General features: G+C 39.8%; 1 protein-coding gene across 1 annotated transcript in view; it reads left to right on the top strand.

Annotated features, from left to right (window-relative positions):
- The window catches only part of Col19a1 (collagen, type XIX, alpha 1), a 223,976-nt gene that overhangs the window by 103,041 nt on the left and 98,168 nt on the right, over window positions 1–22,767 (top strand). The window contains exons 11-12 of the mRNA XM_013032266.1: window positions 3,598–3,651; window positions 4,641–4,676. Of these exons, the coding sequence (XP_012887720.1) occupies window positions 3,598–3,651; window positions 4,641–4,676 (90 nt within the window). The remainder of the gene's footprint in view (window positions 1–3,597; window positions 3,652–4,640; window positions 4,677–22,767) is intronic.

A 22,767-nucleotide genomic window follows, 5' to 3' on the forward strand; every position in this document is an offset into this window, starting at 1 on the left:
AGCCAGGTATTGGTGATTCACACCTATAATCCTAGCTACTCAGGATGCTTGAGATCTAAGGATCAAAGTTCAATCAGCCCAAGCAGACAAATCTGAGTAACTATTATCTCCAATTGGCCAGCAAAATCCATATGTAGAGATGTGGCTCAAGTGGTAGAGGATCAATCCTGAGTGAAAAAGCTTGAAGACCATACCCAGGCCCTGAGTTCAAACTCCAATATGGACAACCCCCCCCCCACAAAACCCTGATGGTATAAAGAGGTATCATTGTAATGTTTACATACACATGTGTAATGACTTTTATCAAATTCATCCTATTCATATTGTTCTCTCTTAGCCCCTCTTTTTCCTCCTTCCCTTCTGAACAGATTTTAATGGATATCTATTTTCTACTTTTATCATACTCATTCCTATTGCCCTCTCTTTTCCTCTTCCCTTATTTCCTCCCAAGTAATCTCCCTTTAATAATCATATAATCATATATCTGATTTATGTTTGGTCCTGGGATTTGAATCCCGAGCCTTGGTATGGATCAGGCAGGAACTCAACCACTGAGTTACAACTAAACCCAAATAATCTGATTTTTAAAGACACTGCATCCTTGAATGCTAAGTCTTACAATAACAATATTGAGCTCTACTTGCTTTTCTTACAATTTCCATTGCAGTGTTCTTCCTCCATTCCCCTTTGCCCTTAGATAAGACTTTCTGCCTCCAAATTACATGCAGAGTCAACTTCTAAGATCTTTTTATAATTTTATTTTATTGTGAAGACGCTGTTCAGAGGGGTTACAGTTATATGAGTAAGGCAATGAGTGCATTACTTGTCCATCATTGTTACCCCTTCCTTTCCTTGTTGTTGTCCCACTATCCCTTCCCTCCCCCACCTTCCATCCTCTTTCCCTCCCTCCATCCCCTTTCCCACCGGAAGGTGTAAAGTTCATTTCCAATATACTGTCCTGTGGGAATCCTTGTTGCAATGGGTCATCCTGTGTCCTTGTTTCAGCGTTTTGTTGTTCCCTTTCCCCTCCCCAGATTAGATAAATGTATATACAAGATGCAGAGTACCAAAATCGAGTACAGTGTCAGCAGGGGATATGCCACAGGGGAAAGATCATACAAAGGAAACAACAACAACAACAAATAAAATCACATGGGACATTTAAAACAATAACAATAAAGACAGACCTCTGTGTCCATATCTTGGGGTTCATTTCACTTAGCATCATCTTATATGGTCATTTGTAGATGGTTTTTGATCTTTTCAGCTCATCTGATAAGATTATCCTATATGTATGCTAATTATTGCAAATAAGGAAAAACAATAGGACCTATGTTTCTTTGGGACTGGGTAACTTCACTTGATATGATTTTTTCCAAGTCTTTCCATTTCCTAACAAATAGGGCGGTGTCATTCTTTCTGATGGAGGCATAGAATTCTATTGTGTATATATACCACATTTCCTTGATCCATTTATCTACTGAGGGCGATCTGGATTGGTTCCATATCTCAGCTATGATAAATAATGCTGAGATAAACATAGTTGTGCTGGTAGCTTTAGTATGGTCTTGTTTGTGATCATTTGGGTAAATGCCCAAAAGTGGGATTGCTGGGTCATAGAGGAGCTCTATGTGGAGTCTTTTGAGGAACCAGCATACTGCTTTGCAAAGCGGTTGAACAAATTTACATTCTCACCAACAATGCAGTAGGGTTCCCTTCTGTCCACATCCCCTCCAGCATCTGTTGTTATTAGATTTCTTGAGTATAGGTTCTAACCGGGGTGAGGTGGAATCACAATGTTGTTTTGATTTACATTTCTTTTATGGCCAGAGGAGTTGAGCATTTCTTCCAGTGTTTACTTCAGAGAAGTTTCTCTTTAAATCTTTAGCCCACTATTATTCATGGGGCTGTTGTTTCTTTAAGGATTTTTGGGTGACTCTGTGTTTTGAGTTCTAAGTATATTTTAGATATGAGGCCCTTGTCTGTTGTATAGCTGGTGAAGCTCTTCTCCCAAAAAATAGAATGGAAGAAAGTCTCTTCAGTAAATGGTGCTGGAAAAATTGGTTAAACACCTGTAGAAAACTAAAAATAGATCTTTATATATCACCCTGCACGATAGTTAACTCCAAATGGCTCAAAGAACTTTGAAGTCAAAGCAGACACCCAGAAAATATTACAGGAAGGAATAGGAGAAACTCTAGGTCTCCTTGAAATTTTCTTAATAAAGACCCAGAAACAGGACAAATCAAAGAAAGGTTGGACAAATTGGATTGCATGAAACTGCAGAACTTCTTCATGGCAAAGGACATAGCTAGCAAGATCAACTTTTGAGATTTTAATCTTAGAATGTGTCTCACTCACAGTTCAGGGTCTCTTCCATTGGGCGTTTGGTGCTTTGGGTGAGTACTGAGCCTTTCTCCCTAGCACCCACTAGCCATTGAGAATATCACTAGTGTAACAGGAGGAGGAAACATGGCACGCTGGTGCCTTGGAGCCTGCATTGTGTGCAGCCGGCAAAACATGACTGCTATTGATTCACCAACTGAGGATGAAACAGCAGAGAGGATGGATGACTGACCACCCTGTGCCTGTGCTTGAGAAACAAAGCAGCATGTGCTCAGGTGCCTGATGCCTGGCAGGATGTCTTCAACCACACGAGTCTCAGGATCACTGTCAGCCTATTACTTACAACTGTGTTACGGGAGTGCTTAAACCACCCAGGTTATGTTGTTCTCCTGGATGCTTCTGACTTCTACATTTCTAAAGTCTTCATTAGCTCCAGTGGAGCTGGGAGCACCTCCCCTGTCCTCAGCTCTCACCTTAATGACAGAACTCAGTATACACAGGACTCTGTAGATACAGACTCAGGACTCACAGGACTCCATATTCAGAGCTACTCAGTTCTCACAGGACTGCTCATAGAGCCTAAGTATTCAGAGGTTCTCAGTATTCACAAGGACTTAGTACTCTCAGGACTCAGTAGTCACACGGACTCAGTACTCACAGGCCTCAGTATTCAGTACTCACAGGATTCAGTATTCACAGGGACTCTGTTCACAGGAATCTGTATTCTCATTCACTCACTGCAAAAATAGCTGAATTCATCTTCTCGGAGCAGTCAGAGGCCTAGACCATGTTCGTCACATGGCTTCAGCCATTCTTCATTACTTTATTGTTGCATGTTATTCTTTCCTATTGGCTGCATGATTGGGATGGACAGGATGTGTCTGTCTGTGCCAAATCAATTACCAATCAGCGGTATTTACAACATCCACAAATTTAGTCCAAAGTGGATACGTAAAGCTCACATAAATCTAAATGCTGCTCTCACAGAAGGAAAATTAATGTCATTTCAGCAGGAAGCAAAGTTGTACAAATACATGCTATTGAGAATGGTTGCTGATTTACTTTATCTGTGCCATGCACAGATGTTTTGAGAGCCAGTCATCTTTATTTCTCTTCAAACAACAAAGGGAGAAGAGAGGGCTTTGAGGGTTCTCTCAGTTATGATAGGTTTGTCACTGGTGGCTTGTTTGAAAGTGGAGTGTGTGTGTGACATGGCACGTGGAGTTGATAATGTCTGTGTTCTTTGTGCAGGGTTCCAAAGGTGATGTGGGTCCTGTCGGCCCACCTGGACCTAAAGGAGAAAAGGTACTGTGTCTGTTGTGTCTTCCCACTCTTGCCAGCCTCTCCAGAAGACCTACACAGGGACTTTCTTGTGGATCTAGTTGTCAAAAGACATTGTAAGATGAACTGGGCACTTGTGGCTCACTCTGGGAATTCTGGCTACTCAGGAGGCTGAGATCTGAGGATCGGGTTCAGAGCCAGCCCAGGCAGGAAAGTCCATGAGATTGTTACCTCCCCTTAACCAGCAAAAAGCCGGAAGTGGAGGTGTGGCTCAAGTAAAAGAGCACCAACACTGAGTAAAAAGCTCAGGGACAGTGATTGGGCCCTGCGTTCCAGCCCTAGAACTGGCACTTTTTTTTTTAATGAATCAAAGCCTGTTCTATTGAACACATTAGAACAATGTTTTCATTTAATTAGCCTGAAAGATGTAGATGTAAGTTGACATTAGCATGTTTGTTAAGATTTCCCCTTTTCTCACCCTTGTCTGACAGCATAAGGAATTAAATTCCCAACATAGCAAAGATGTCGGGCTACTCAGCCAACAGCACCAAGCAGCAGTGCAGGGCTAGCTCTGCAGGCCTGGGCAGCAGGGCTGGGCCTGCCAGCTGGATGTAGCACCAGGGAGACCCACTTCCTATGCCTGCCGGTTCGCACTTGAATGTCAGAAAAAAATTATGTCACCACCACACTTCCCAGCTGTCACTTTGGCAAGCAGCCATATTTGAGAAGAAATTATTTCTTCTAATTTTGGATTGCTAGTCAAAAGAATAGAAAATTGGACAATTTTAGATTCTCAAAACAAGTTCTCTGGCTGAAAAAAGTGCATTTTTCTAATATTAGCTCTGAAGGGAGCAGAATAAAGTTTTCATGGTGCCCAGACTTAATTAAGACAAATTCTGTTTTGATGTCCTTCAAACTTTATCTATTAATATTGTTCCTATAGATTCTAAAACTTATAAATAATGTACAAAGAGGGGCTCCTAGAAATTCTAACTTTTTTCTTTTTCGTTTAGGGTGACATGGGACCCCCAGGACTCCCAGCCTTAACTGTAAGTATTTCTGGAATAAAAATCCAAAATAGAAATGTTATTCTATTTATTCATGCTATAGGATGGCTGAATGACTTAAACTGTACAGAATTTCAGGCTGAGCGCCAGTGCCTCACCCTATAATCCTTGCTGTTCAAGAGGCTGAGCTAGGAGGATCCCAAGTCTAAGTCAGCCCAGGCAGACAAATCCAAGTCATCCTTATCTCTAATTAGCCTAAAAAAAGTCAGAAGCTAAGGGGTGGCCTAAGTGGTAGAGGACCAACCAACTGAAAAAACTAAGCAAAAGCATGAGGCCCAGAGTTCAAGCCCTAGTTCCAGAAGATGCATAGGCATGCATGCACATGTACACACATACACACTCATCCCATAGAATTCAAGAATTGAAAATGACCAGTGTGCACACAGCCTGCTTTCCATCTGAGACAGAGCCGGCCACAGCTGTGAAGCCCTGCACTGTCATTCTGCTGTTTGCCACAGTATTCTGCCATCAGGACCTCCTGAGCAGTTCTCATCCTTCATTGTATTCATCATTGTGTCCCTTCAGTGTTTGATTATACATTCTTTTCAGTCAGAAGTAGATCACAAATAAATGAAAGTAGTGTTATTTTTTGCAAAACTGTAGACTAAACAAAAGCCACTATCCAATGGGTAAAAAGCTCCCTACTAAGACCCATTTGTGAGTCCTCTACCCGCCCCCCGCAACAGTCCAAGTCCTTTGCTGTTTTCCTTTGATTTGTAAATGATAAAATGGCAATGTTTCCATAATAGATTTGTGAGACAAGTTCATAATGTGCATGTAATGGGATTGTTCCCAATTAAGTGGCTCATCATTTATTAAGCATTTATCATAAATATCCAGTGGTTTGTATTTAGATACAATTTACTCTTATATTTTTTTGACTTTTTATTATTAATTTTTTTATTGTGAAAATACTGTACAGAGGGGTTACAATTACATGAGCAAGGTAATGACTACATTTCTTATCAAGAATTGTTGCCTCCTCCTTTGTTTCCCCTTACCATTCCTGTCCTCCCATCCCCACCCCCTACCCCCCCCCCGCCAAAGTTGTAAAGTTCGTTTTTCGACATAACGTCTCGTTGCAATGGGTCCACCTGTATCCCTATTCAAACAATTTGTTTTTCCCTTCCCCTCCCCAAATTACACCGACATCAAATACAGTGAAAATGGGTTACTGTGGGGGAGGGACAAACAAAGCAACAAAGAAATCATCTTATAAACATGTTAGAAATAATAGCAAGAAAAAAAACTATATGAGTCCTTAACTTGGGGTTCATTTTGCCTAACATCAACTTACCTGACCTTTTCTGCTTGTCTCATACATATACTAGTTATTGCAAATAAGGGAAACCATGGGACCTATGTTTCTTTGGGCCTGGCTTACTTCACTTAATATAATTTTTTACAGGTCTATTTCCTAACAAATGGGGTTTTATAGACCATGAAAGATTCTCATTAACTTAAAATTTTGGTCCGTGATTCTAAGCTTAATAGAAAAGAGGAGAAATTTTTATTTTTTTATTTTTAAAAATCATTTGTAGCCAGAGGCCTCTTAAACTTTACCCAAGGACATAAATTTACTCCTCAGACTTTGAAGACTGGTAGGGTGGTGGAAATCAGATGTCCTAGAAGCAGGCACTGCTTCTGTTCTGTGGCAGGAACTGCCCAGGTGGCACACACGGGAAAGCCAATTTGGGAATAGAATTTGCTGCTTCTAATACTTATTTTGAAGATGGAATGTAACTATTTTAGGGGACATTTTCTCTGCATCCTATTCCATTTTTTTATGATTGTGGAATTATAAAATGTAATGTGGTGTGAGTCAGAGTTAAGGCAGCTCATTTGAACCTGCTTTTCCTCAGCCGAGTTATTTGCTGTTCCAGTTCACTTTTAGTTTGATTCTCTACTCATTCTCAACTCTTGTTTAAAGATCCGTACACAATCCATACCTATCATTCACCTGAAATACACTCATCTAAAGAGATGGAAAGACAAAAAAACTAGAAAGGATTCTGTTCTACAGAGTAAAATACTAATATTATTTGTATATTATTATTGTATATGCTTGCCATTATTTCCTTTATTAATGAAGATAATCAACTGTTGCCTAGAAAATAGAGTTTATATCAATGTATCATATACTAAATATTTCACTGATGCAGGTTCATATATTACTAATACAGGATAATATATTATTAATTGAGGTGATTGATAAATCTTCTGGAACCAAAATGACTGGACCAGCCTTATATTTGGGTTAAGTGAGGCATGGATTTATAGGAGCTGATCAACTTAAGAGTTCATCCAGAGTGGTTTTCTGAGCTACTCATTAAAACCACTGACAGCTTTAGGAAATGCAGATACTGGGGCTCTAGACCCAGAATTTCTAATTCCAGAGATCGCATGTAGGACCCATCAAAAGTTCCCCAAGTTCCCTAAAAATGCAGCCCGAGCTGACAGCTATTGCTGTTGGACACCAAGGGAACATGTTCTCCAGCGATTTGCAGAGTCCTGTGCTCAGAATGCTGGGGAAGACTTCTTGGCTTTCTTTTCAAAACCACTTATGCGGGGACACCAGGCAGAGTGTGGGGGACACCAGGCCGAGTGTAAGGGAGCAGCAGGCTGAGCATGCGGGTGCTATAGGCTGAGAGGCTAAGTGAGGACTCCAGGCCAGGCTCTGAGGACACTATGCTACATATTGCCATATTTTTATTTTTAAGATTAGCTTTAAGTCATGGATAATGATGTGCTTAGGTGTGCTTATTTTTAAATTCATCTTAATCAGTTGTATGAATTTACCTCTCACATAATTTGGGGGAATTTTTGGTCTTTATTTTATCATGTATGTTTTCCACCCATTATCTCTCTCTTCTGGAATACGAATTGCATTTAGGTTTGTTTGTTTTTATATAATGCTCTAGTTGTCCAAGCAAACTGTTCCAGTTTTCTGTTTAATATGTTGTTTTGGGAAATAGGTCATTTTTAGTGAATTGTCTAGTTTATTCATGCTGGGTGATTTTCATTCTACAGTTCAAACAATTGTTTATTTCATTTTAGGTCACGTTTTTAAGTTAGTGAACTTTCTTTTTTTCTTTTTCCTTTTTTGCGGGTTGTGAGGTTTGAACTCTGGGCCTGGACACTGTCCCTGTGCTTGTTTACCAGTTTGAGCCATAGCTCCACTTCTGGCTTTCCTGTGATTAATTAGAGATAAGAGTCTCAAGGACTTTCTTGCTTGGGCTGGCTTTGAACTGCAATCCTCAACTCTCAGACTCCTGAGTAACTACGATTACAGACATGAGCCACCTGTGCCTGGCTGAACTTTCTATTTAAAAATAAATAGTATCTATTTCATTGTTGCCATTTTCTGTCTCTTCCTTCATCAAGCATATTTTTCTTCTTGGTCTTGACAATGCATTTTCAATTTAAAATTTTTTTTTCAATGCTGAGTAATATCACTATTTCTACTGATGGTTGTCTTTAGAATGTGTTTTTCTGGAAAGCGCTAATATATATCTTAGTAGGTCAGTTAAATTGGTGAGATTCCTATTGTAAACTCAGCATCCCTTTTCATTTCCAGCAGCTGCTATTCCTTTTTAATAAAGTTTAACCCCAGCTCCCTGGACAAGAAGTCATTCATAGCTTTAGACAGTATACATGCTTAATATGGGACTCTGTACAATCTAATGCTGTTTAAAGCCCCAAGGTTAGGAGGTGTCAGCAAATCAGACTTTCCTGGGAGCTCTTTGGCTGCCCCATAAATGAGGAACATTTTGCAAACACCATTGTCAAGTATTGAGACACACTGTGACAGATTAGAAGTGCTACTTCTGAGTGACCTGTTACAGAATGAAGTTTGATTGCTTTTAATTTATTTTTACTTTTTGTTTCTTTTTTATCTTTCAGCAGTTGTACAAAGGGGTTTCAATTCAGCATGTCAATTGATGAGTACAATGCATCTTGATCTGTGTCACCTTTCCACCGTTCTCCCACTTCTCCCAGCCCACTTATCCCCTCCAGGGACCCAGTTCCATTTTCACATGTGAACACTGAATATTACGACTGTCCCCCTCCACTTGACCTTACCCTCCTCTGACAAAACACGTTTCAGCCTCCTGGGAAAAAATTATATAAATATTTGAAATAACATATGTGGTAGTTTTCCTGAGATACTATATTCTGATTGCTAGAAAACTGAGTTCTTAATGGTAAGCTGACACTGAATCAGTAAATTTCTGGTGAATTTCTAGCCTTGTGTCTACTGTTCATAATCAGCAAAGTAGATTCATATGAATAAAACCAAAGCAGAATTTGGGAATGGCACAGAGCCTGGCCGCGGGTACTGGCCAGTGCCCCTGTCGCCCGCCCCGTTCCTCCTCTGGTTCCTGTGAGTCGTGTCAGGAGACAGGTGACGGGAGGGGAGAGGGCTTTGTGATGAAATAGAGCTACTAATTTTAGTTCTCAGGAAGATGGTTGTGTTGTCTGACCCTGTCTCTTTGGGGAGTCATTAAGTGCTCGTCCAGATGGCACCAAATGCTGACACCGAAGCCACGAGTTAAGCCTACCAGCAGCAGAAGTGCCTGAGACACGGTGACAAGGCGACCTAAGGCCAGCTCCGGGAGGCCCAGATTAATCCAGCTTAAGAGAAAATGAGGCATGGAGACAGAACACGGCTTTCCTGCTAAGAAAACTATCTTAAATACCCGGAGCAACTGAGAGAAAATCTCAGCTGGTCATTTATAAATCAAGTGACAATTAACAGATGGCCCTAGTGCAGGGGAGGCCACACCACGTTCCTAGATGGGCATGTGCAAGACAGTGGCTCAATGAACAACCCCTTACAAGACAGTGGCTCGGTGAACAACCTGGGCTCTCCTGCCCTGCTCCCTCACTTTGCCCATGCAGCCGTGGCATGTGCTAGGAACTGGGCCAGGCACTGGGAATACAGAAATAAGCAATCCCCAGGGCCACTGACTTTAACTGACTTAAGCAACCAGTGAGTTAATCTTGATTAGTATAATTAGTATATAAATCGTCTACAAATATTTGTGCAACTCTTTGTGTGCTGACAACTCAAACATCTAGTTATTTTAAAGTAAATAATCCTGCTGGAACATCTATGTTTCAACATAGTTATTTACATTAGGGTCATCGAATTAACCAGTAAGTAATCCTTTTTAAAAGTTCCTAAGGAACTCATTGCCAGTTCTTTTAAGGTTGGATAAAAATAGAGAAGTTCACATTATTTGCTCACAGAGATAATTCCTGTTTTTCCAGTCTATGCTAAACTGTGCAATGAGTTGTACATATTTATAAGTGCATATTATACATATATTATGCATATTTATTAGAATATATAAATATGTATTATACCATGGTAATTAGTAGAAAATACAATCTAATATAATTGTAAATTCCTCACATATCAATGTCTGACTTATTTATGTATTCTGTCTGTGAGTTATCTAAATCAGTATTACCACTTCTAAAAAGTTGCAGAATTCATATTTAAGTCATTAACCTTCTGCAGTGAATGATCCAACTACATATTGGCATTTGGGTTACCTGTGGATCAGCAGGAAAACAAGCAGTTGTTACACATTGCCAAAATCAGCCTTTTTTCAGTTTGTGAATAGAAGACTTAGATAAGTGTGTTGATTAAAATAGGAGCTGCTTCTTTAATGAGATAAGTATGTTATAGGAGCTGCTTCTTTAATGTAAAGCTATTTTTACCTCCTCCATAAGGAAATACAGGCAAATTGATGCTGATGGCCTTAGAAGATTCATGTTTTAGCCTCTGAAGAGATTTGTTTTGGAAAATCTCACAGCTCTTTCAATTTGGCTGCGATTTGAATAGTTTTCACTAGATGAATGATTTGAGAATAGCTCCCTTTGCCCGTCTTTTAATAGTTTGTTTCTGTTTCAACAGGCATATCAAATTGTTTTCATCCAGTGTCTCAATTACTCATTTTAAACCTCAAGAGTATACTAAGAGTATACTTACTTTCCTAAAAGTGAAATGCATGGGCAATTTGGAACATTTAGGCTATTGTTATTTTATTTTGTGTTGATATATACAGTAACCAGGAAAATAAAATATATCTCAAATGCCATTAGAAAATTACATAAGGGGTAAGCCTTTTAAAAAAATTGCATGCACTAAAACATGTATTTATTTAAGCCATAAAGCTGCATTAAAATTAGTTTAAATTCCAAATCACAAATCTTTGTGGTAGAGCTTTATATTAATCTATAAAGTGAAACCCCCCAAAATGGCCATTTTCTAACAAGGATTCAAATCATACCCCATGCCAATTAACTTTCTAACCATCCTAACACACCTACCACAGATGCACATGGAGCTTAGCCGTCCAGGTTTTTGTTGCATGATCTACAAAGTGCAGCAGTACTGTTGCCTGTTGCACATGTTGGAGTGATATTTAATTAGTTAGAATATATTGCAAAGGTTTTAGAATAATGATTGCACTGGATGGCGGTGGCTCATATCACCTGTGATCCTAGCTACTCAGGAGACTGAGGTCTGAAGATCACATCTTGAAGCCAGCACTGGCAGGAAAGTCCATGAGACTGTTTTTTCCAATTAACCATCAAAAATCTGGAAGTGGAGCTGTGGCTCAAGCACCATCTTTAAGCAAAAAAGCTTAGAGACAGCACCCAGGCCTTGAGTTAAGCACCAATACAGGTGCAAAAAGAAATAAATAATTGTTCCCTTCTATAATTTCACCTAAATGGTGAAGATAAACTGTAACTTAAATATATCTCACCCCAATCCTCTAACCTTCTTCCAGTATATTCTACTTGTACTTCCAAAGGAGTCTTCAGGTAAGATGCATTGGATATGCTTTGTCTTCCCAGTGGATTCAACCGCATAGAGCCTTTGTTTTGGTCTGCAGAATACTGAGCAGAGGTAGGATTTCTTAGCTGAGGAGACACCTCCACGTGGCTTCCACGTGGATAAGGGCTCCGAGTCCTCACTTATGTCCCTTTGTCTCTGAAGGAAGCATTCCTACAGCAGCAGTGGCCACCTCTGGTAGCTCATCACCAGCTCCTGGCTAGCTTCTTGGCGAGTTTCTGTTGTTTCTAGTGATATTGTAACTGTAGGATTTGGGGACATTTTTCTTTTTTTTTTTTTTTTGTTGGTCGAGGGGCCTGAACTCAGCCTGGGCACTGTCCCTCAGCTCTTCAGCTCAAGGCTAGCGCACTACCACTTGAGCCACAACGCCACTTCTGGCTTTTTCTGAGTATGTGGTGCTGAGGAATCGAACCAAGGGCCTCATGCATGCGAGGGAAGTACTTTACCACTGAGCCCCCTTCCCAGCCAGACATTTTTCTTTAATAGTGCATTTGTCAGTGACGGCATTTGTCTTCTATGAAGAAGAAATGCATACTGATACCCTGTGTCACATCAAGTGGATTTTGTCTCTGGTATGCTGTGCTAATCATGCCAGACAAGAACAGTGTCCTTTGGAGGTAATCCCATGCTGGGAAAGGAAAATCCCCACAGTTCACCTTATACCTGCCAGTATTCTAAGAGTGGAGGCATTCTAACCATAATGCCTCTGTGCTTTCACAGAACGCTTTTCCCTCTGTGCTTGCTTTCCCTAAACGCTTCAGCAGTGCGTTCAGGGGGGCCTTTCCCATTCATCCTTGTGGGTGTTGTAGAATCATTTCACCAATAAACATAAGCACTGGGATTTCAAGGGTGATACCAGAAGCCAGTCACACTCTATTTTTAATTTTAATGTATTTATATTGTTAGCTGTTCATTTGTTTATTTGTTGAGCCAGTACTGGGGCTCGAACACCGGACCTCCACTCTTGCTTTGTCACTGAAGGCTGACCCTCTACCACTTGAGCCACAGCTCAATGTCTGGCTTTTTGGTGGCTAATTGGAGATCAGGAGTCTCGTGGGCTTTCCTGCCCCAGCTGACTTGAACCACAACCCTCAGATCTCAGCCTCCTGAGTAGCTAGGGTCACAGGTATGAGCCACATACGCCAGCTCTATTTCTTAGAGTTGGTGAAATTAGATGAGACAATTGATTGAAAACAATCATGCAGTGTAACTAGTGGTTACTGACACACTAAAAGATATTGAATAAACTGTCAGTGCTCTTCTTCCTAATTGCTATGAAAACACGTAGCTCATCCAAGAATTCACTAAAATGATGATGGAAGTTTGCAATAGGCCTGTCCTGTCTTCTTAATCTATGTTAGTACAAAGTCCCTTTATCTGTGTTCCTACTGTCCTTTCCCTCAGTATTGTTAGTTTCCTTGTGTTGGCTCTTCAAAGTATCTTCCATACTTCAGAATACCTTGACTCTTAAACTACCTTGGTTTATTCACTAGATAGACTGGTTACTTCTTGTATTTATTATTTACTGCTGGTCCTTGGGCTTGGACTCAAGGCCTGAGCACTGCCCCTTTGCTTTTTTGTACAAGACTGGTGCTCTACCACTTGAACCACACCACCACCAATGGGTTTTGGTGGTTAATTGGAGATAAGAGTCTTGTGAACTTTCCTGTCCAGGCTGGCTTCAAACTGAGATCCTCTGATCTCAGCCTCTTAAGTACTTAGGATTACAGGTGTGAGCCACTGTGCCTGGCATGAAAAGAGTTTTGATTGTTCCATTTCATTGAAATTAATTTTAAAAACCCACCAAATATACTTTCCTTTCATGCCAACTTCTTAGTATTTGAAATTGAACATTAGGGAGTTTGTTCCCTGTGTCTATAGGCTGGTAGACTGAAGAGCAGTCAGCCCGTGTCACTAAGCTAATAAACTGAAATGTGATGCTGTAACATCTCGGCCATATGTGTGATGTGCTGTGACCACTCTCATAAATGCTCTTCACACTGAACTGGAGTTATGTTGACAGAGCCTGGACTCGTTCCATCTGGAGAAAGTACACAGCTTGATAGATTGATTTTTTATGTTATTTGTTCGATTTGTCCCTAAGTACCAGTGGCTCACACCTGTAATCCTAGCTACTCAAAAAGCTAAGATCTAAGGGTCACCATTCAGAGCCCAGGAAGGCAGGAACATCCATGACACTCTTATCTCCATTAGCCAGAACAAAACCAGAAGTAGAGCTGTGGCTCAAGGGATATAAAGTACCAGCATTGAGGAAAATAAGCTAAGGGTCAGCACCCAGGCCCTGAGTTCAAGCCCTTCTACTGGAACTTAGTAAAAGAAAAAAGAGCTGGGTGCTGGTGGCTCACGTCTGTAATCCTAGCTACTCGCAGTTTAGAGCCAGCCTGAGCAGCCTGTGAGACTCTTATCTCCAGTTTGTGAGACTCTTATCCCCAATTAATCACCTCCACACAGGAAGTGGTGCTGTGGCTCAAAGTAGTAGAGTGCTAGCCTTGCACACAGAAGTTGAAGGATAGTACCCAGGTCCTGAGTCCAAGCCCTATGACCGATGGGGCTGGGGGTGGGGCGGGGTGGTGGTGAGGAGACTGGTTGCTCATTGACCTGCAATAGGGTATGTATGAAAAATGAATATATCACTCAGGTTTATTTCATTAAGTCTTAGGAACATTTTCAAGAATCATTATTAGAAACAAAGCTGCTAGCATCCATTTTCCCACACAACATGCATACAGGGCCAATAAATTCACACATCAGCTTTTTTATTAATGCATAAATTACTGAAATGTACTGTCAAGTTCATTTTTGATTCACAGGCATTCTTCATGGTTTTACAAATCAAGAATGAACTATCTGATGTTTCAGAAGCCATCATGGAATATTTCTGTGCAGCAGTTAGAAACTTCATTCAGTCTTCTTGGCTTTATCAGCACTAAGCACAAATTAAGTCTAATGACAAAGCTGTGATTAAAAATGCATCTTATTGTTGGGTGCTGGTGGCTCACACCTGTAATCCTAGTTATTCAGGAGGCTGAGATCTGAGGATAGTGGTTCAAAGACAGCCTGGGCAGGAAAGTCCGTGAGAATCTTATCTCCTGTGGCTCAAGTGGTAGAGCACTCGCCTTCATCTGAAGAGCTCAGGGACAGCATCCAGGCCCTGAGTTCAAGCCCCACACTGACAAAACAAACTTTAAAAATGCATCTTCTGCCAGACACCAGTGGCTTATGCCTGAAATTCTAGGATCATGGTTCAGAGTCAGCAGTGGCAGGAAAGTCCATGAGACATTTCTCTCCAGTTAACCACCAGAAAACCGAAAGTGGTGAGTGATTCAAAGTGGTAGAGCACTAGCCATGAGCAAAAGTTTGAATCTGTTTGCAGTAACATTGAGAATATATTTATTGGCCTTATTTCATGTTTTAAATAAAAATTTTAATACATCAGTACTCTAGTAAAGTTAAAAATCAAATTATGAGACTGGCACTGGTGTCTCACACCTGTAACTTTAGCTACTCAGAAGGCTAAAATTTGAGAATTGTGGTTTGGAGCCAACCCAGGCAGACAAATCTATAGGATGGATGCTTATCTCCAATTAACCAGTGAAAGCTAGAAGTAGAGCTGTGGCTAAAGTGGGAGAGCTCCAGCCTTGAGTGAAAAGCCCAGCAGCAGTACCTAGGCCCTGATTTCGAGCCCTGGTACCATAAAAAAGACCTGTAGTATAGTATCCATCAAAAACAAAGTTATCAGATTTATTTAAATCTCAGCAACATTTTTAAAAATGACTATTTTGTTAGTTATAAAAGCTGATAGAGTACCACCTGTGAGCCCACTGAATGCATGGGATCCAGAGTTTTAGAAACTATAAATAAAACTTTAAAATGAGAGAAAAAATCAAATTTTACTATGAAAGACTGAAAATAAAATATATTTATCTGGCACTTGTGGGTTTTGCATGTAATTCTAGCTACTTAAGAGGCTGAGATCTGGAAGGCTACATTGCAAGGCCCACTTGGACAGAAAATAGATAATTGGAGATAATGGACTTAACTGGTTCGGTTAGCTGCAAATTATGATCCCCTGAATGCAGCCTCCTAAACTGTAAATTTTTTTCTTTGTTGTTTCTACTTACTTTGTGTTTACCTCCCACCCCTTTGTCATCTTCTTACTGCCTACTGTTTCCTGGTAGGACCTTGTGCTATGTTTCTAGGCAAACTGAAAACTTCTTTTTAGAAGTCTGTGGCTTCAGATTCTTGTTTCTCTCAGTTTCCTCACAAGAGGAAATAGCAACATTCTGTCAATCATTGTTTCATGGATCTCTTCATAGAAGGAAGCAGAAGAAAAGGACATGTTTTGTGCCCATGTTCTGGCCAGACAGAACTTCCATTACACAGTCTTTGTGCCTCCTGATTGACAGATACACTTCATGATCAGTGGCAATCTCTCTGCACTCTGATTGGGTAGAACTACCATTACATCATCTCTTCTGTGCCTCCTGATTGATGGATACACTTTATGATAGGAGAGGGGGATATCTCTGATCTCTGATTGAGTGGCACTATCATTACATAATCTCTTCTGTGACTCCTGGTTGGTGGATACAGCTAATGGTTAATGAGCCATGATATGTAAAACTGAAGCATCTGATATTTGGAGCCCTCAAAATGCTGTTTCAGAAAGAAAGAGGAAGGAAGGAAAAGAAAGAAAAAAAAGGAAAAGGAAGGAAGGGAAGGAAGGAAGGAAGGAAAATAGGGAGAGAGAGAAAGAAACATCCTGACCTTGTCATTTACTCCCTCTGGTAAATCATTAAATGACACGTGGAGTGGACAGGCTATGACTTTCCCACTTTCTATTTGTCAACAGAACCTCAAATGAACATGGAAATCAAACTTTTTCAGTCAATAGGTTAGAGTTAAAATTAAACTTACTTGTACAGTTTGTCACAGCCAAGAATAGTTAAAAATTTAAATTATCAAAATATGAAGTGTTTCTGATACATAAATGAAAGCAAATTAGAAATTACCAGATGTGAAACTATATTACTTAAAATAAGCATTTAAAATAATTTCATTGGCTCTATTTCTTACTAATAATTTATATAGATACTTTATTTGTTTAATTTATGTTGTCTTGTTTTTAAAAAGTAAATATTTAATACTTAATCTTTGCCAGTGTGATATAAACTTCAGAATGCAGGCTGCATTTCTTCTTCTAATGAAGGGTCAATGTTTACCAATGGAGACATGACATCGATTTTGCAGTACTGCCCATAACAAGTAAAAATATCTTGAATTATTTTAGTACCAAGTGGGATTTGTGAATGAAGAATATAATTATCTAAACTGGATTTTCTGTAGTTATTGCAGTTAATATATCAGGGCTGTAGATAAATCAAGCAAAGTGTGAAAGATCTAAATCTTAGCAGTCATCCATCCACTCTGTGCCTAACAAATACAAGACAGTGCTAGTTAGTGTGCAGTGAAAAGGCATTAAGGATACGTGAACAAAAGGGTATGCTAGTTGGGCTGGTGGCTCATGCCTGTACTCCTAGCTACTAAGGAAGCTGAGATCTGAAAACCACGATTCAAAATCAACCTAAGCAGATGAGTCATTAGACTCTCAGCTTCAACTAACCATGAAAAAGCTGGAAGTAGCAATGTGACTCAAGTGATAGAGTTCCAAAATTGAGCAAAAAAAATCCCAAGTGAGAGCATGAGGACCTGAATTCAAGCTCCAAACCTGGTACCAAAAACAAACAAGCAAACAAACAAAAAACAACCTTTTTTCCTTTAATTAGATAATTCATTTTCAGAAGAATTGAGTATATACATAAAATTTTTGTTCTGATGTTCCAAACCTAATCAAATGTGTTTTTCTTATTCTCAATGATAAAAAAAGTGTAAAGACAGGTCTCTTAGTTTTTTGTGTGCATTCTATTTGTAAAACAGAAAATAAAAATCACATAGTAGTTGAATTTATCCCCAATTGAACTTAATCTTATGTTTCAAGCCTGGGAAGCATTCTAAAGCAATAATTATAATACTTTCTGAATAACACTTTTGGCAAGTAGGTTTTGTATGGAATGCAGCATTCCTGGAGAGGGATTACAAATAACAATTTCAACCAAAACTTCTCTATTTCACTTTAGCTCCTTCCCTGGAATGAGAAGTTTTGAATATATTTTGCATCTTATCAGAAATGAAAATGTTTCCAAATGTAATTTATCTACCTTACCAACTCTACTAAACTTTCTTGCTATATTTTTTAAACAATTCAAAATTCTGCTTGGAGCCAGTTACTTCTAAGTAAATTCTCAGTTAAATATTTACACTGGTTTCCATAAGATAAACCCAACTTTTCTTAAGTAATCAGGATATTGTTCTCAGAGAGCGATGTGACATGTAACACACTGTAGAAGCTATCACTCAGTAGAACCTAAAATGGTTTAGATTGTTCACACTGTTTTTTGCCTACTTTATCCTCGTCAAGGGAAGTAAGAGCCTCATGAATTTACTTTATAGCTCTCTTATTTTAGCATTTCTTGGATTTCACTTTAGGGTTGCAGCCTGCTGGCTATTACTCTATCACTTGAGCTATGCCTCCGGCTCTACTTTTTGCTGATTATTTTGCAGATGGAGTACAGGAAAATATTCTGCCAAGCTGGCATTGATTATGATCCTTCAAGTCTCAGCCTCCTGAGTATCTAGGTTTATAGGCATGAGCCCTTGCTACCCAAATTCTTCATCAACATTTTTAATATCCAAAATTAAGATGGAAAAATATTAAGCAGATGTATGCAGATGTTTATGTCATGAAAATCCTGAATATATTCTCAAGCTTCTCTTTCACAAAAGTGATAAATCGGTAGGCTTGTAAAATTTAAGAAATAAACTAATTTACAGTTACTTTTGTAGCACACTAACTAAAGGGTAAAAGTGGGTGGAAAAATAGATAGGATTCTTTGGCAAATTTAGTCAACAAGAATATGCACAGATCATATATAAGATGTCATGTTTACAAAGATACTTAAGAAAACTATTGTCTAGGAAAAAAACCACTTTTGCCAAGCACTGGTGGCCCATGCTGTTAGTCCTAACTACTCAGGAGGCTGAGATCTGAGGATTGCAAGCCAGCTAGGCAGACAAATCTGTGGTTCTTTTCTCCAACTAACCAGCAAAACGTTGGAAGTAGAGGTGTGGTTCAAATGGTACAACGCCAACCTTAAGTGAAAAAGCCAGGAAAGAGCAAAGGGCTCTGAATTCAAGCTCTGGTACAGGCACAGAAAGAGAGAGAGAGAAAGACAGACAGAAGGTAATATATGCCAAGTACTTTCCTTAGTGTTGAGTGAACACAAGCCCTGAAGAAGCCATGGCTTTATAATGATGGCTGTCCTTAGCCTTCTGTTAAAGATGAGGTAGGCCAAGAAAGCTCTAAGGGCTTGATGAAGTAGCTGTGCCTCGTCACTAGCATGAATAAGGGAACCTGGGCAAAGGCACTTACCATCTGAGGAGCTGAAGTGGACAGAAGTGCAAGAAAGTTGCTCTTGTCATTTTGGACATGGGTTAGACTAGAACAGCCCATTAGCATATGTTATGATGAGAAAACACAGCTGCACATGAAGTTCCCTTGCTTTTGATTTTTCTTACTTATTTTGTATTGTTATTATAAAGATGATACACAGCAGAGTTAAAGTTATATAAACCAGGTAAAGACTTTTAAAAGACTTCTTTTTGGACATAAAGTTCTCTTTTCTTTTTCATTTTCATTTTTTTGGCCAATCCTGGGGCTTGAACTCAGGGCCTGGGCACTGTCCTTGAGCTCCTTTTGCTCAAGGCTAGCACTCTACCACTTGAGCCACAGCTCTAGTTCTGGTTTTTTTCTGTTTTTTTTCTTCTGTTTATGTGGTACTGAGGAATCAAATCCAGGGCTTCATGCATGCTAGGCAAGCATTCTACTACTAAGACATCTTCCTAGCCCTAAGATTCCCCTTCTTTAATCAAAGAATCATGCCTGATTGAAGCTGTGTTTGAACCCATAACTGTTAGACTCAAGTAGTTCAATGCTTAACTGAACTGGATGGCTCTAGTTCTTCATTACCAATAGGCACATTGAACTGGTCTTCTTCTCCTTGCTTCTGTTTCTTTAATAACTCATACTTAACCAAATGTAGCTGGTGTGTAGAAAAGGGCCATTGATTCATGGTAAGAAGGAGCTCAATAGTCTAGTTCTTCTCCACATGTCTCTGAAGTTGTGATTCAAGCAAGAATGAGTGGGTTTCATTTACTCATTCATTATGTATTGAACATCTACTATGTATTCGGGACTTTCCTATGTGCTGAGATACAATGGAACAAAAGCTAACTACTTCCTGCTTTCATGAAACTCATTCTCTCCTGCACAAGGTAAACATAATCAACCTCAGAAATAAAATTGTTTTATTAAAAGTTATGATAATTGAAAAAGAGAAAGGGAAAATGAAATGAGGGAGGGAGGATATGAGGGAGGGAGGAAAGAAGGAAGGAAGTAAGGAAGGAAGGAAGGAAGGAAAGAAAAAAAGAAGGGTGAGGAGGGGAGGAGATGGGAGGAAAAAGGGAGGAGAGGAAGGAGGGGAAAAGTACAGCTTGCCAGAATGTTTGGAATAAGAAAGTTTATGGTTATGAATACTATTTCTTTTTTTAAATAATATGGTCTTTAGTTGTTGTACAAAGGAGTTGCCATTTAACAAAGCAGTTTATGAATTCAGTGTGTCTTGATCATTGTCAAGGTCTGCTAACCTGTAGACAAATTAATCAGAGAAAGAGGGAAAAGACCCAAATTTCATAAAATTATAATTGAAAAGGGGGTATTAGTAGGCATCACTAAAGTCCAGCAGATGATTAAGAAATATTCCAAAAAATGTATTCTAATCAAGTGGAAAATCTAGAATAAATGTGTAACTCCCTAGGCACATAGAACCTGCTAGAACTAAACCCAGTGCATATAACTCCCCAAACGAATCTGTGAAATACACAGTACTGAAGCAGCAGCAGTGGGGTCCCATGGTGTGGGGGGCTGAGGAGCCTCATGCACAGTTAGTGCAAAGCCAGACAGGGTAGACACTAGAAGGCAGCATCGAGGTTCATCAAAATTTGAAAGTAGAAACACCGCGTGCATGGACACTCCTGGGCAAAGATACTTCGTGGGATTTGTACCAAAGGGATCGGGTCAGCACACGATGAGACACCTGCACACGTGTTTACAGCAGCCAGGTTATGAGAGCAGCTTCAGGGCCCGTGGGCCCATGAAAGGAATAGGAAATGTGTGTGCAGGAAGGAGCATTACACAGCCATGGAGAGGAATGGATCCAGTATTTTCAGGAAAATGAGTGGAACTGGAGAACATCATGTCAAGCAAAATAAGTGGGATTTAGGAAAACATACTGTGTGCTTTCCTTTATATAGAGAATTTGGATCTGTTGTTTAAAGACCTGAAGGTTAGTAGAGGTGGGATACCCAATGTTGCCCTGCCCCAGCTCAGACTGGATCTTTGTGGTCTGATCTGCAGGTGCTCACTAGAAGTGAGGCAGGGTTAAGGAAAGCACTCTCTCCTCCAATCACAGTCACCTGAGGCAGAAGGTGTGAGCTACACAGGGTGAGGCTCACACATCAGAGGAAGAAGAACCTTAGAAGAGTTGTGACAATGCTCAGCTCTACCCACATTTAATTTAGATGTGCTGCAGTTTACCTATAGCTGTAATCTGCATAGCAAGTGACACATAAACCCATTATCCGACCTCTTGAAATGCAAAGAATAGTGATTTGACCTTGGTAGTTGTAAATAATAAATTACAAATTGCAATTTGAAATTACAATCCTCAAATTACAATTTCTTAGTTTGGGAGAATATTGTATCTGAATCATTGATTGATCTGCTTTACTATCAGTATTAAAACTTTGTTCAGGGATGGGAAGGTGGCTCAGAGGTAGAGCACTGGCCTTGCATGCCTGAGGCCCTGGGTTCGATTCCTCAGCACCACATAAGCAAAAAGAAAAAAGCCAGAAGTGGTGCTGTGGCTCAAGTGGTAGAGTGCTAGCCTTGAGCTGAAGAGCTGAGGGACAGCGCCCAGGCCCAGAGTTCAGGCCCCACATCTGGACCCAAAGAAAACACTTTCTTCATAAATGTCAACTAATGATCAATAAAGACCATTAAAAACTGCTCTGGGGCTGGAGAAGCCACTGAAGGCAGGACGAGCCTCCCAGGGGTTGGGTTGGGCAACCAGCATCACAGCAAAACCACAGGCAGATAGCCAGGTGAGCACCAGGTTCTGGATGATCCCCGCAGCCAGTGATTCCATCACGATCTCAAATATTGCCAGTTTTCTATCCAGCTCCTGACTGGGTCCTCTATTTAGCAAAAGTGATTGGGATTAATCCTGTGAGCACGCAGAATTAATGAATGCTAGTTGATTTGTACATGAAAATTAATTCCCTGTCTCACTCCTTAGACTTTATACATAAAAGATCTTCACAAATGCATTATTTGTGTGTGTGCCAGTATTGAGGCTTGAACTTAGGGCCTCACGATCTTGCTTAAAATTTTCCCTTAAGGCTGGCAATCTTCCACTTGAACCACACTTCCACTTATAGCTTTTTTCTGTTTAACTCAAAATAATTTTTAGCCTGTTGAACACATTCCAAATAAAATTGAACATTTCTGCATTATATCGACTTTTGCCAAATTTTTATCTACTTTGGAACAACTTCATGGCACAGAGGCACACAGAGTCTGTGTTTTACTGGATGAAGACAGGAATAAAAACAGTGGAATGAAAAAATAGTCATGTCTGTAGTTAAAGAAATCACTTCGTAAGATGTATAATCAAGGAAAATTGACTAATTAGACTAACTTTAGGATGGTTAGTACCTAATGTTTATCAGAAAAATGGCTAATTCCAAGTATACCAAGTGTTAATATAGTATAGTCACAGACTGCCACTTTTCATGAGGCTGATGGGTTCTTGGCTCCAGATTCAACTCTTCCTTCTTGCCCTTAGGAAAACAATGATGATTTCATGAATAGTCAGATTTGTGCATGCCATTTCTGATGTTCATCCAACAGCTGACAGCTCTTTAAGTGTTTTTAAACATGAGTTACTAAAACACACATACACACCAAATGTCACCAGAGGAAAGGCTCAATTCTGAGAAATAGAG

This window comes from Dipodomys ordii, unplaced genomic scaffold (assembly GCF_000151885.1).
Source record: "Dipodomys ordii isolate 6190 unplaced genomic scaffold, Dord_2.0 Scaffold152, whole genome shotgun sequence".
Taxonomy (NCBI): domain Eukaryota; kingdom Metazoa; phylum Chordata; class Mammalia; order Rodentia; family Heteromyidae; genus Dipodomys; species Dipodomys ordii.